This window comes from Amblyomma americanum, chromosome 11 (genome assembly GCF_052857255.1).
Source record: "Amblyomma americanum isolate KBUSLIRL-KWMA chromosome 11, ASM5285725v1, whole genome shotgun sequence".
Classification (NCBI taxonomy): Eukaryota; Metazoa; Arthropoda; class Arachnida; order Ixodida; family Ixodidae; genus Amblyomma; species Amblyomma americanum.
Genome location: NC_135507.1, coordinates 111,514,795 through 111,529,417, shown reverse-complemented (window position 1 = coordinate 111,529,417; position 14,623 = coordinate 111,514,795). Strand labels below are relative to the sequence as shown.

At 44.3% G+C, this 14,623-nt stretch overlaps 1 protein-coding gene across 1 annotated transcript; it reads left to right on the top strand.

The window, feature by feature from the left end:
- The first annotated feature begins 2,432 nt into the window (after positions 1-2,432).
- On the top strand, positions 2,433-3,697 carry LOC144110346 (uncharacterized). The gene is made up of 3 exons (XM_077643199.1): positions 2,433-2,680; positions 2,793-2,972; positions 3,056-3,697. Exons 1-3 carry the CDS (start codon positions 2,612-2,614, stop codon positions 3,332-3,334), a joined length of 528 nt encoding a protein of 175 aa, XP_077499325.1. The 5' UTR covers positions 2,433-2,611; the 3' UTR covers positions 3,335-3,697.
- Positions 3,698-14,623: the final 10,926 nt, after the last annotated feature.

The window sequence follows — 14,623 nt, the reverse complement described above, 5'->3', positions numbered from 1 at the left end:
CGGGTTCCTTCTGAGGTCGCGTATGGCTCGTTTCTCAGCCACAGAGAAGAGGGGCTTATGCCGCCACTTCGAGAGAACGCCAATGGCGCGAGTGCGGGCTTCATCTCGGACGTTCATAGGTAGCAGGCTTACCGCACGCTCAACCGCACAGATTACCTTTTTCTTTTCTGGTGGGCGATCTGTATTAAAGCTCAAACCGCGGCAGAGGACAGAGGTTTCAGCTGCGCTTGGCTTGTAGGAGGAGAGGTTCACCACAACCTGTCTTTTGTTCTCTTTCCTTGGAATCCGAAGAGCATCAATCTTCTTCTCATGCGATGCCTTGCAATGCCGTTCTCTTACTGCTGCCGTGTAGTTGGCGTGCAGTTGTACGTCCGGAAAGCGCTCTTGGACAATGGCTGGGAGATGCGCGGCACCCGATCATGCTGTTTCATCCTTTTTTTTCGGATTTTAAACAACAACTTTTAGTTTTTTAACGTCAAAAAACGTGTTTTTCGATGTCTCAGAGTACAGAACATGCTTAAAAAGTCTAAGCTGACTTCCACATATTACCTAAAGAGGATCATCGGTTTCGGTTTCGAAATCTAAAAGCGTGTGCCCCCCGTTCTATCATGCCGTTAGCACCTTTTGACTGCTGCTGCATAACGAGTAACTTTTAAACGGTTTACAACAAAAGGAACACGTTCGAAACATCCGTATTGCGGCAAGTGCTTGAAGTGGCTAGAAATGCCGCAATATAAGTATTTACAGGCATGATGCATGGTTGTACATATTGTAATGTTGCCAATGGCAAGAAAACTACTTCGGACAAGCAAAAAGGGAAAATAGTCCAGGAGATAGAATAAGGACAAGAGGAAGTGCGGAATTACCTGAGCTCTCAACTGTAGCTAGGTGACCCGTGGCAAAGGAGGACTGCATATAGCGCTCAATTAATGCATGGAAGCCGGAGATGTCGCCGTAACTTAATTTGCCTGAGGAGTCGCTGGCCCGCAGGGGCACATCCCTCATATCTGAAGTCAAAGGAGCTACTACTACTGGACCCGCCGCGGTGGCTCAGTGGTTAGGGTGCTCGGCTACTGATCCGGAGTGCCCGGGTTCGAACCCGACCGCGGCGGCTGCGTTTTTATGGAGGCAAAACGCTAAGGCGCCCGTGTGCTGTGCGATGTCAGTGAACGTTAAAGATCCCCAGGTGGTCGAAATTATTCCGGAGCCCTCCACTACTGCACCTCTTTCTTCCTTTCTTCTTTCACTCCCTCCTTTATCCCTTCCTTTACGGCGCGGTTCAAGTGTCCAACGATATACACGAGACAGATACTGCGCCATTTCCTTTCCCCCAAAACATTATTATTATTATTATTATTATTATTATTATTATTATTATTATTATTATTATTATTATTATTATTATTATTATTATTATTATTATTATTATTATTGCCCTACCCGATGGCAAAACCGCGTGGATTCTTTGTTAACGAACATAATCTAGCCTACAATAATCCGTCACTCAAAAGTCATAACATCTTCTCGGCGCTTGGCTTGCCTTGCTTCTGGTCTTTGTTTGTACAAACTGTGGTGCTACGGCATTTTTGGTTCAGTGATTTTAAAACGTGCTATACAGCCCCCCGAGGCCTTCGTAATAGTGTTCGCTATGTAGTGCCGCGATCCTCAACAAGATATGGTGAATCTAGACGCTGTGTTTACGTGCCGAAAATTCTGAACGATTTGCCAAATGAGGCATTCTCGATTCAGTCAAAAAAGGCATTGAAAAAGATTATTTGTTCATTGTAACGCGGTTGTTTCAATACTTCTAAAAAGTATTGGTCATCACCTCTAAAATATGTTCATCTTATCTTATGTGTATTGATTCTTGTCTCGTGATTTGCTCCTTATTTGCGTTTAGCCTCTTAACTGTTAATACCCCTGCATTCACCCTGTTATGCGTCGAGTGAATATTGCACACTCGTCCGCTGATTTTGCCGGGCCAAGTCCTTCAAGCCATTGGTGGCTTTGACAGGCCCGTTTCTTGTACTTTGAATTCTTTTGTGCAATAAAATTATTATTATTATTATTATTATTATTATTATTATTATTATTATTATTATTATTATTATTATTATTATTATTATTATTATTATTATTATTATTGGTGTCTTCGGCTGAGCCGCACTGCATCCGTGCTCAGTTCAGTTCAGAAAAACTTTATTTCCGGCAGATGGTGGTCTCCCTAGAAGCGTTTCGGTGCAGGTGGGCTGGAAACGCTGATTGGTCGATGGAATGCGCTTCTCCGTGACGTTTTTCTGCTTCTCCCTCGTTCTCAACCGGACGTGCGTCACCGCGCCCACTTTGGACCTGTCCCTAGAGCACCTAGGGAATCGCTAGGCGCCCCCGCCGCTGCCGCCGCGCAGCATGGCATTCGGTTCGTGGGGCTCGGCAGCAGCGCTTGTTTCGGGAGCTGTCCAGCTATGGCTGTTTTGCGTGGTGTGCTCGTCGGCGACAGCCAGCTGAAATTTTTGTGCAGTTCTCGCTTGCGGCTTTCGCCGGTAGTGAGAACATGCACTTTCAGCTTTAGCGGCCACGACGCAATCAGCCTAGCTGAAATAATTCCCGAGACATGCTTTCGGCGCGCCGATTTTGTCTCGACAGAGGAGATGACCCGCGAGAAATCGCCAGCCACATAAAGGTACGCATTTTATCTCAAATTTCGCTTCCAGCCACATAAAGGTAGGCATTTTATCTCAAATTTCGCTTCATGAAGTGCTGTACCGCTTACCTACATGTCTTGCGCATTCCAGGACCTCGTTTTGCTGCTGCAGGAGAACGTGGCCAGTGTCGTGCTGGTCTTCAAAGTCTTGCCACGCCATTTCGATGAGCCACGTAAGGCGCAATTTGAGGACCGCCGGCGTCGCCAGCTGAACCGCCGTCTGTCAGCCACGCTGAAGCGCTTGTCGGGCGTGCACATTCTCAACCCCGAGGTAAGGGTTGAACAACATTTTCGCAAGTTTTCTCGAGCAGAACTCACCAAATTGCGGCGCTTGTAACGTAACTTTTTTTGCAGCATCGTTTCCTGGATGCTTCTGGCAAGCCGATGCTGTCCTTGTTTGCCGCAGACCGATATCACGTGGCGAGAGACCGGGGCATCGACCAGATGTCAAAGATTATCGTCGCGGCCCTCGTCAAGATCTACGGACCAGGGATAGCGCCGGCTTCAAGGGCAAGACCAGGAGAGGTGTACGTCGTGCACCGGTGTCGTCGGTGCGGAGCCAAAGGGCACAAGACGGACCACTGCTGGGCCTACTGCTCACCGCGCCGCCACGCCGCTGCAGGTCGCGGTTGAAGTGCACCTGCAAACGGCCCTTTTTAGGGCCACCTCATTGTTTCCTGGCAGATCGCGAGCGTCCCGTTTCGTGCCCGTATTCCCTCTCTGTCGAAATCGACGCCAGACATCTAAATCGCGCGGTGTGAGCTAGTAAATCGCTGGTAGAGACAAAAACTCGTGCTTGTATACAGACTTACCCATCTCCAGTGCACCTTTGTTTATTTCCGTAGGCACTACTCGCACTTTGTAGAAATCGACGCCAGCCGCGAAATTTTACATGTTAGAACTCGCTACAGCATTAGCGCAGCGTGCCTTCGTCTCTTTACGTTCTAACTTTTATGCAGCGCACCTTTGTTTGCTCGTTACTTTTGTTCTTTTCAGTCGTTTCCTGAATCCGTCCAAAGAGCCGGGCTAAATGGATGATCATGGAACCACATGGCGATTGCACTGCATACAGCACGACTTCGGTCCCTGTGTTTTTAAATAAAAACATCAGATGTCGAAGGTCATGGTCGTGTCCGAGGATGGCTTCCACAGCTGGGGCCTAACCATAGGGACCGCACACGCTTCGTCGTCGTTGCCAAGTGAAGAGGCCCAAGATGGCTGGCATCCTTAATAAAGATCCCTTCTCGGGGCCGCTTTAGTGTTTCCTGGCAGATCACGCGCTTTCCACCCTGTGCACATGCTCTCATTTCCAATTAAAGGTCCTTTAAACCCTGCAGAAGGCATGAATTAGCAAGTGCTAATAACAGGATGTTGCATGGTACTTGAACAATAGCGGCTACAATGACAGGTGAAGAAGGGCTGCGAGTTACACGGAAATAAAAAAATGGTTGGGGGTGCCCACATAACAAGCTGGAATGGTTGGACAGGACTCCTAGTTAATTGCATTTTGAAGAGAAAGACAAGGTTTAATTTTGCAGTGTAAGCTTGCTTCTCTAGAATGAACAGAGAACTTTGCCTCGCACTGTTTGGGCCACCTTCCTTGACCCCATGAAAAAAAAAAAAAACGGGATGCCTCTGGGAAACTATTTGCGGAATCTCCACCCCCTCCGCCCCCGCATTCAGGAGGGAAGGGTGGGGGGGGGGGGTGACGGCCTCCTCTTTGTCGGGCTCGGCGCGACGCACGATGGACAAGACGGCGAAAGGAAGGGGGCTGTCAGTGACGCATGTTCCGCGCTCTTCGCTTAGCCAGCGTACAAGTCCCTTCGACAGCCTGAAATGCCTTCGGTGGGCATCGTCACGCATGTCGAAAGGATTGTCATGCACGTGCGACCGCCGATAACATTCCTTGCAAGCTTATTCATTGCCGTGAAAATCGGGCGGTGAGCATTTCTGGTGCGAAGTGAAGGAACTTAGTAAGGTCTGCAAGGAAAGACCTTACGCAACTTTACTGGGGCATAGCCGCCTTTCCGAAATTAACCGTGACAAGTGCCTAGCTGTCTTTGGATTCCGGCGAAGTTGCAGCTGTACCTCCGAATCCTCCTCGCCCGTTCCCACGCGGCTTCGCATGCCATGTCGCCATGTGCGGTAAAAAGAACAGTTTGCAGAGTTTAAATGGTTCAAGTATGAAGCTATGCAATGAAGCCAATTACAGACTTCTGTACAACAGCTAGAGGAATTTCAAGAGCATGCTGTGTGATGCTAGTCAAAACTAATGCAGTCAACTATTATTTCGTATTTTTTTGACCAAACAGACATGAAACGTCTGAAGATGAATGTGTACCAAACACATCGGTGCATCAGTTAATTGTGATGCGTGAAAAAAATTGTACTAACATATAAATGCCCATATGTCGTCGTAATCAGGAATACTGAAGAATTAAGGAAAATAAAGTGTTTTTTTTGTTCAGACTCACACACCTGCTACAAACATCTTTATACGCGTACGTAACAATTTATGACTCTGTAAGAAGCATTTTGGGTAAAAAGTAGAGTATGGCAGAAAGGAGTCTTTAGGAAATGCACTGTGTAGAAATAGCCATACCAATTTCATGTGATCGTTCGATAAATGTAACAAATACCGTGCAAACAAGCTCGCTGCATAGTATAGTTTTTTTGCAAGTTACTGGTTGCAGACCGCTCTGCAGTCACTGGACTGTGATTGTGTAAGTACTGCATGACAGTGCATGGATTGCACAGCAGTTTCTTGTTCATTTCGTTTACCACCATCATTTGTAAGAAGGGGCCATTTCTCATATACATGTGTTTCTCTGCGAGTGTCGTTCTGCGCAGCGAGCGTTCCTTTGTGCCCGCATGTGTGCTTTCGGTGCGGGAGGGCGTCCTTGGCGGCACCCTCCGTTCTGCGAACGGACCGATGGGCGCCCGCTTCGTTAGCTTATTATTGGTGTGGTCGTTAGGGCCGCGGGAAATGCCGCCGCTGCCCGAAGTACGAACCGGAGAGCCGTGCGGCGTCTCCTTTCAAGTGGACCCATGCACGTGTGCGCGTGAGAGTGTGTGTGTTTGTGTGTGTGTGCGCTTCCGGTGCACTGCAGGTGCGCGGTAGCCTGCAGCGCTTGGAGGAGACTCAGTCAAGTGACAGACGACAAGGAACCCGTGAGAGTGTGTGTGCGATGCTATTTTAGCTTGTAAATAAGTTTTCGTAAATATACCCTTTTGTATTTCCTTCACATGAGAGTTTAATCGTTTCATTTCTTCAGCGCGTATTTGTAACATTAATTTAATCTTAAGCCTCATTTCAAACACAATGAAACAGGACGTGTAACTTTTTGACATGTTCCTTTTTGGCAGCCTCTAAAAATATTTCCGCATGAATGGGCTAGCTTAATTGTTTTGCAGCAATATAACCACGGCACTGCTGTAACTTGCAAAATTTTCAAATTGTGTGAGTATCACTGCATGTGAGGGGTCACAACCATATCCTAGCTGTTTCTTGAAGGTCCCGTTGCTTTGATGGCAATGCTTGGACAACCATGACCATCTTCCGCATTCATGCGTACAGGGTATGCCCATTACGTGCATGCCTTTCTACCTATTAATGCCTTACAATGCACACAGACAACAAATAAAAGGAAGAGCACAAGTACAGACAGTGTTTGTAGCCCACACTCTTCTTCTTCACGTCAGTAAATATATATGGCACATACCCACGTGGGGGGATTTGCCAAGGTACAGTGGATATTGCCAATGAAATATTTGCACGGGGGGAAAAAAAGACGTGAGGCGGCGGCGTAGAAGACTGAATCAGGATAAAAATGGGAAAATTCAATAAAATTTAAGAAATATGAATTACCGAGAATAGAATCAAGCATTTTAGACATGCAACAGAATTTTGTATGCAGCTAACAAGGTGACCGATCAGTCGCACTTATGTAATCATGAAGGTAGCCACAAACACTGCTTAACGGAAATTCCTTGGCGCTCGCACCGAACGAGAGAAGAACTGGAAGAGACAGAGGGAGTCCTAACCTCGAAAGAGGGACCTCCAAATACTGCTTTCCTTGAACTGCGAACCGCCGGCGAGAGAGGAGAAAATGACCTATTGTTTCAACTTGCCCACATGAGACACAAAGGTTTGTCGCAGCGACCCCGCATCGGCGCAAGTATAAATTTAAGTGAGGGATTTTGCATCGCAGAAGCGTCACTGACACCTCGCAACGCCTTGATTTACACCATTGGACATTCCATGGGTAATTTAAGTGGTGAAAATCCACGGTATTGAGCAACGGATCACTCAAGCTGGCTGAAATATGTTGGAACCGCTGGAAACGTGAAGTTTCCAACATAATGAGGTGAAGGACAGGAAAGATTACAGGAGCGCTGAGAGCTGACCTTGCCAATAAATCAGCCACCTCGTTAAAATAAACACCCGAATAGGCAGGTACTCAGACCAAGTGGATCTCACGCACTGTGCACGGAACATAAAACCTAAGCGACCAATCCAATAACGATTTTCCGGAATTTTGGAGACTAGAACTGAAAGGCAGTCTGCAAGAATGAGAACTCAAGCTACATGCCTGGGAATTAAGAGAAGAGCCAAAATAACCAAAAACTCTACGAAGAATATAGGAGTATAATCAGGGATACAAACAGAATAGCTCCAAGCCAGATCCTGCGAATATATCCCAATTGTAATGTTTAGTAGCTTCTTCTGAATTTAAAAGTAATGCTACTACTTTGAACTTTAAGCTTTGGGGGTTCGAATAATAGCTGATAAATCACAGGGGGACAAAAATTGAATAACGGTAACAGAAACTTTGGCTATATTCAAGAAACATTACAAATGTCTTCCTTCGACGACTCTTCTTCCCGCACTGCCCCGTCCACCCGTTTTCTTCAGCAACTCGTTGCAAGGAGATCAGATCAACTTGAAGCGGAGCTAACAAATTCTGCGTGAACCTAACTTGCGGAAGCTGATAGCGTGGCCAATGCCTCCCATGCCTACTACGGATGGAATCAATACAAAGTCGAAGAAAAAGTATACCGCAGCACACATGATTGGAAGTGAAAGACGAATTTTGTTGATGTTGTTAGCCTATCAAAAGATGGCACATACCTACACTGGGCGATCAGCCAAGAATCCGGTGGCTATTCACCTGTACTCAGTTAAAAAAAAGAAAGCCGCGCGGGAACGCAATACTGGTGGATGTGCTGAATTTCAGGAACAAACGTATCGTGCAACAAGTAACAAAAATATTCGTTAATCAGATTTTACATTGCATAATGAACCATGACTGCACCAAAGCAATGAGATATAAGTGAAGCATTTCGTTGCTTTCGTGACAGAAATGAGTTATGAGGTTTGTTGAATAAAAAAAAGTGATTTTTGATGGCAGCCAGCATGAGCCATTTAAAGTTATAGCTCAACATTAGTCACATCTGATATAGATGACACGCATGCTATGAAAACAAGATAATGTTTTTCTTTTTTTTATGAGAAATGCACAAGCAGTTTCAAGGCTTGCTTCACAATTTCATTTCTGGCGTATACACAAAGGCATGCCTATAAATTTTTCGTGTGTTACACCAAAACCAACACTACTTGAGTTGGTAAATCATGTTCATTACCTGGGTGTCATTAATAGCAAACATATACTAATGCTGCTAATCCTATAGAAGAACAAACAGCGTTTTATGAAGACGTTAAATAATACGTGATACTGCATGTGTCCATCAGGCAATGAACTGTGCGGCAGTTTCAGTTTCTCTTCTCTTATTTTCAGTTTCGGTTGTCTTACTTTCAGTTTCGCTTCTTCAGAGTTTCAGTCACATGCATGTCTCTTGACACCACGTATACGTGACGCAAGAAAAGTAGAGGGGGGGGGGGGGGTTCGGCGGAAACTTGGCGTCATCATGACATCGCTCGCTCCGGTGTGTCGTTCGATCTTGCATCTACAATACAACAACGTGTCGACGAGGTAAACAGTTACTATGAGTTGCACGGGATCTTACGCCCCCTCGTACATTCCTGGAAACACCGGGCCAGTCACCAGTACCATGGAACCAGTGGAAGGCACTGTTTTCTACCTACTTAGAGGCGTCTGGCCTGAGTTTGCTGCAACCCGGCGCAAAGCCATGCCTTTGCAGTCGCGCGGCGTCGAAGGTCAGCGTCGTTCTGCAATTAACGCCTCCTGCCACGAGCGCAAAATGAAGGAGCAGGGACCTAAATTAATGGCGATTTCCACTGGTCGTGCTGGAGCAGCTTTTCTTGCTCCGCGACGACGAATTCGAGTTCAACTGGTCGACCTGGACCGACCGCGCGAATTCCGCTGGTCGATTGGAGCAACTCCGTTCCAACGGAGCTCACAAGGTTGATACGCCGACCAGTGGCGGATCTGCTCCGAGGCGGTTTGGGGCGCTCTTTTGCGATTCGAGCGCCTCACTTCAGATCCACCAGTGGAATTCGCCATAAGTGAAGTTACGAAAGGCGAAGATACGTTTCAAACCGCGCTCAGCACTTGCAACCGTCTGTCCTCAGCCACGACGGAACGCTACCGCGGTTCAAGATATGTTTACAGAACCCTGGCGAGCCTGTCAGCTGCAGGTTTACATTGCTCAGTTACGCGAACCTGCGTAGAACTGCGACTTCGACAATTCCGTGAACACTGTTGTTCGTGATCAGCTCGTTTCTGGCGTCGCGTCGGACAACTTCATAGGATGAAATTGTTGCTCGAAGGTGCAGGGCGAACCGGGAAAAGGCGATTAATCGCTTGTACGAAGAGGCACTTTTTTTTAAAATTCAGTGGTCACTTTGGCGATGTAAAGTGCGCGAGGCGAAATCCTTTCTGCGCCCACTGTGGCTGCTTCTTTTAATTTTTATTTAATTATTTTTAATTTTTCGCTTCTGAAACTGCATTGTCACATAAGTTAAATTTTCCTTTTTATTTTTGTTTCTTTAAAATTGTTATTTATTTTTATTTTTAACGTTTCGTTTTGAGCTATTAATTTACTTCACAAATTAATGTGTAATTACAAACTAATGCGCAATTTCTAATCACCAATTACTTCTTAATTGCTAAGACTATATGGGTTATATCAATTATTATACCATTGATGACGTCATAGTGTGACAGATTTCGCGGACGGATGGATAACGAGAGCCATTAAAGGCTTTCGCTTTAAATGTTTGCATGAAGTCGCCTATAGGCAGCTATTGGCTCTAGATTGCAGTTATTCGTTTCGGGCCCCTGATTATACACCTATATTCGCTGTTCATTTTCTAGGGGTTCAGTTGGCCCTATAGATAAGGTCTCTTGCATCGTTACTGATGTCATTATACTTGCTGACAGCCTTTCTGTCCTGACTCACTCGAAGGCTCGAAGGACGCTCTTCTGGGCCATTCTCTAAGATTTTTCATTCCACTACATGTTAAAGAAATGCGCTTTCAATGGATACCTGGACACTGCGGCATTGATGCTAACAAGACGGCCGATTTTTTAAACAAAATCTGCGCTTTGTGGGCCTGTGGTACCATTTACTCTAACCACTGTGCATTGACAACAGCTTGCTTCCAATGGTTCCTGCATCTGCATTTTTTCAGTCATGAGCCTCTTTGTGCTGCAGTGGATTTTCAACATTCCCTTGGAGTGTGCGCTTAAGTAGTTCATGGCAATTCGAGGTGACTATGAAGTGGGATTCCAAATGTCCCCACTTTATAGACAATGATTCCAAATATGAAGTGGGATTCCAAACGGTCCCAATTGTTTTCAAGTGGTGCCACCTCAAAACAAGTGGTTTTAACAAGTGGTCCCAATTGTGGTCTCACTATGCAGGTGTTGTTGAGCCTCTGCGCAGGCTCTTGTGACACTACGTTGCTTTCGCTTGGGACTCTGAGGCAGTTCAAAGCTTTCATGAAGTGAATCAACTACTTTCAACTTGTGACGTAATGCACTTGTTTGATCCGGCTCTACCAGTGGTCGTGATCACAGATGCTTAATTCAGAGCATGTACTTTCTTTTAACTTCAGATACTACAAAACGTTTGCAAAAACTGCTGGGTCAATAGCCGAAGCTAGTATAGGCCCAATGTACACATTTGTTATTACAGCAACAGAAGATGCCAACATGAAACTTGGTTATAAATGATCAGTGAACAAAGTATTAGCAAGCAACACTCAACAGCACAGGGCCTAAGACTGACCCCTGGAGGCACTCCAGCACACAGGTTGTCGAGATGATTTTAAGTGTTTTATGTGGAAAAATTGTTTTCTGTTAGTAATGTAGCTTGTAAAGAAATCAAGAGTGGAATCCCTAAAACCATAGTGCTCCAGCTTGTGAATTAAAATGTTATGATTAACAGTATCAAATGCTTTCTTTAAGTCTAGGAACAAGGCTGCAGATATTTCATTAGCTTGTGAATTAAAATGTTATGATTAACAGTATCAAATGCTTTCTTTAAGTCTAGGAACAAGGCTGCAGACATTTCATAATTATGCAAAGATGAACATAACTCTTGAGACAATGCCATTACTGCTGTAGATGTAGACCTGTTATTTCTGAAGCCTTGTTGACAGTGAGATATGATTCTAGTTCTCTCCAAGTAGTCCTTTAGTTGCTTTCCGACAAGTTTTTCGAACACAGTGTTAATGATACTCAAAACCGAGATTGGACGGTAACTGCCTGAATCATTACTATCCTTGTTTGTGAACTGGTATAGCTGCAGCGATCCTCAAAATATTTGCATAAATACCTTCGTAAACTGTATGATCCATTATTGTTGATAGGAGTGGAGCAAGTTGGTGGATGTTCTCTTTAATGCTCTCAAAGTAATCCCGTCATGTCTGGTTGCCTTGTTTGCACCGAGTTTTCTTGATTGCTGTGATGTCACAATCGGCAACAGCTTGCGGTAAGAAGGTGTCATGAACACAAGGGTCATTAACCGAGCATGGTAGATTAGGGATATGAGCTACAAACTCAGGGCCAATGTTTGTGAAGGAATTATCAAACCTATCAACTGTGTTTTCATCAATGTGTTCAGGAACTACGCGCTGTTTTAACTGTCTACCGATTACGCTATTTCCCACATCCCACATTTTTCAGGAGTTTCCTTCTGCTTTCTGTATTAGCATACAGTTGTATTCTTTCTTTCTCATCTGTATTAATGCCACTCCATAATTTCTGGAGGATCTGAACTTGTTTGAATAACAAATGTTTTCTTTTTGACGTTTCCACTTACGATACCATTGATCCTTCTCTTGTATAGCCTCAAGTATGTTCTGATTCATCCACAGGCACAAAGAATTGTTCGTACCTACGGGTAGTGCATAATGTGCATTTCGATATGGCAGACTCAAGAGCCTCAGCAAAATTTTCGAATTCAGTGTGAGCATTTGTATGATATATGTTGTTGAAATCTAAATTGTATATTTTCTCCTGCAAGAGTTGATAATTAATTCATGCAATTGGTGCAGAACTCATTCGAGCTGTTTTTTAGCAGAAATGTAATGGAGGCCTGCGTACTGCTGCATATTTGCATCTCAACTCTCCCACGCTAAACACTCTGTGTATGGGCATATGAATATTGGCATGGGCGTGTGTATGGGCATATGAATATCAGCATTACTTTTTATGGGGGAGGAAGTTCGAATTGAAGCAAGTCATCAAGCACAGTTTACCCTATACTCATCACATGGAACCAGTCGTTGATCGACACGTAATATAAGATTGTCTGCATGACTAGATTATTCACTGATGATGCTTTGATTTACCTCAGTGTGATTGCTCATATGGACTGCTAATATTAAAGGTCACATCTCGATGAAACAATTTCTTGCTCCTTAATGTCTCTAATGCTGAATTCATCATTCACCGAGTACCCGAATATCCTCCAGATAGTTTCCAGATAACAGCTATTAGCGTGCTTATCACAAGATATAAATATCTTGGTGTTCATCTTAAGTCATACCTGTCATGGAATCAAAAGAATATCTGTGTGTTCTGCTAACACCTTCCTGGGCTTTATTGAACATCTAGAATAAGCTCCTGTAAATGAAAAATGACTTGCATACATTACACTAATCCTAGCCCAAACCTAGGACATGCATCACACATTTTGTATCGTGAACAATGTAACCTAATTAGTGACATTGTTACAAATTATTTAGCGGCCGTAGGCAAATGTCAAGTGATGACCCGTCTATACTAATGTTTGATGCATCATTTCAAAGAAGATGTAAGCAAAAATTTTGTGTCTATACCACTTTAAGCTCAACTGTATACGCATATCAGGAGATGATAATCCAAGCTATTGTTACCAGTGTAGTCTATTGTAATGTAAACAGTAAATATTTGTGCAGTGCTAATGCAATAATTATTTAATAAAAAAAGGCTCTGATGACTTGGATGCATTCTTAAAGAGTTTGCCATGCAGCTGTTCTAATGACTGTCACTATGAATGCAGGCTAATCTATCTTACCTATTAACTCAGTGAAATGCTGTATGGCCCTTTCTGCAGATTCTACAGTGCTGCAACAGTATAGCATTTTGAGCAGTGTTATGAACAGAGTTATTGTGGTCCCTTAGTCTATTTTGTGCACTCACTTAACCATATCTCAATTCACACATCTATTCAGTTGTCACACCTCAGTTTATCTACTTTAATTTATGTGGGTGCTTAAGAAAATATGTAAACAATCTACAATGTATAGATTGTTTTTATTGGAAAAATAATTTACGATTGCTTGTGGTGACAATGCATCTTTAAAAAGTGTTGCAGCTTTGTTTATTTCTGCACTGCACGCCAGACAATGCTGGTAATGAATTCAAATCTCTGGATGCATGTACCTGCAAAGAGATTGGACGACAACGCAGTTGCAGGAACAAAATAAATATAGGTTTATTTCTGTGCTATGACAGGCAGATTGCAATATACTAGAATCTGAAGGAAAGGTAAGGCATAGTATAAGTTGCGATCTTCCAAGTATTTCAATAACTGATGCTAATGACATCTTCAGTACAATCATGAAAGGCCATCAATGTTGTCTTCACGTCTCTTTGGTTGTTTGTCACCTGAAAGACAATCACAACAGCGCAAATTAGAACAGTCGTCGCTTTTAGCTCTGCACACACTGAACTCTTATTTGACAGCGCATAATAGTACCATGTGCCACTTAGCAGAGTTGTTCAGAAAATGTCTGCATCAAGTTGCACCCTAACAGCAACTTTGTGAATTGCCAGCAATGTGTAGCCATGGACCTGAGCAAAAGGAAGCATGTAAAGGTGGGGAATGTGTCAAGGCAGTGAAACCCCTGTTGGTCCGCGGGTGCACGCACCACTCTTACCGAGCACTCTGTACTTATAAGACACACCATGCCAGAAGGTTCCCTCATTTAATCAAACTTATTGTGCCTTTTGCAAGCTGCACACTTCAGGTGCTTGGTAAGAGCCTCCCTATCCGCCACCTGGGAGACGCGCTCTCTAGCAGTCAGGTTCTGCCGAGAGAAAAAAATGGTCTGGCTAAGCCAGATGCAGAGAAACCATTGTGCTGTAGGTTTCGCTTCAGTTGTTTAAGTGTGCAACACACTGAGCTGAAAGGAAAATATACTTACCTGCAGCATATATGGCCAGTATGGAGGTGCCTCTCGTGCTCTAACGCACACACCATCCATCTGGTTCGAGACAGCTGCACACCTCATAGGTGAGGTCTATAAGTACACAGATGAACTTGTAGACGGGTTGTAAACCAGAAGAGAGTGCCATAGAGTCGATCTCATCTTTCATATGTAGTTGTGTCCTGGAGATGTTATTATAACAGTTGCCTCATCATTGCTGTTAAGGATTTGCTTTTTTATGTTCTCCTTCTGAAGCGTTGGCTTTGAAAAACTTGTACCTGAGCTGGACAGCCTCTGCT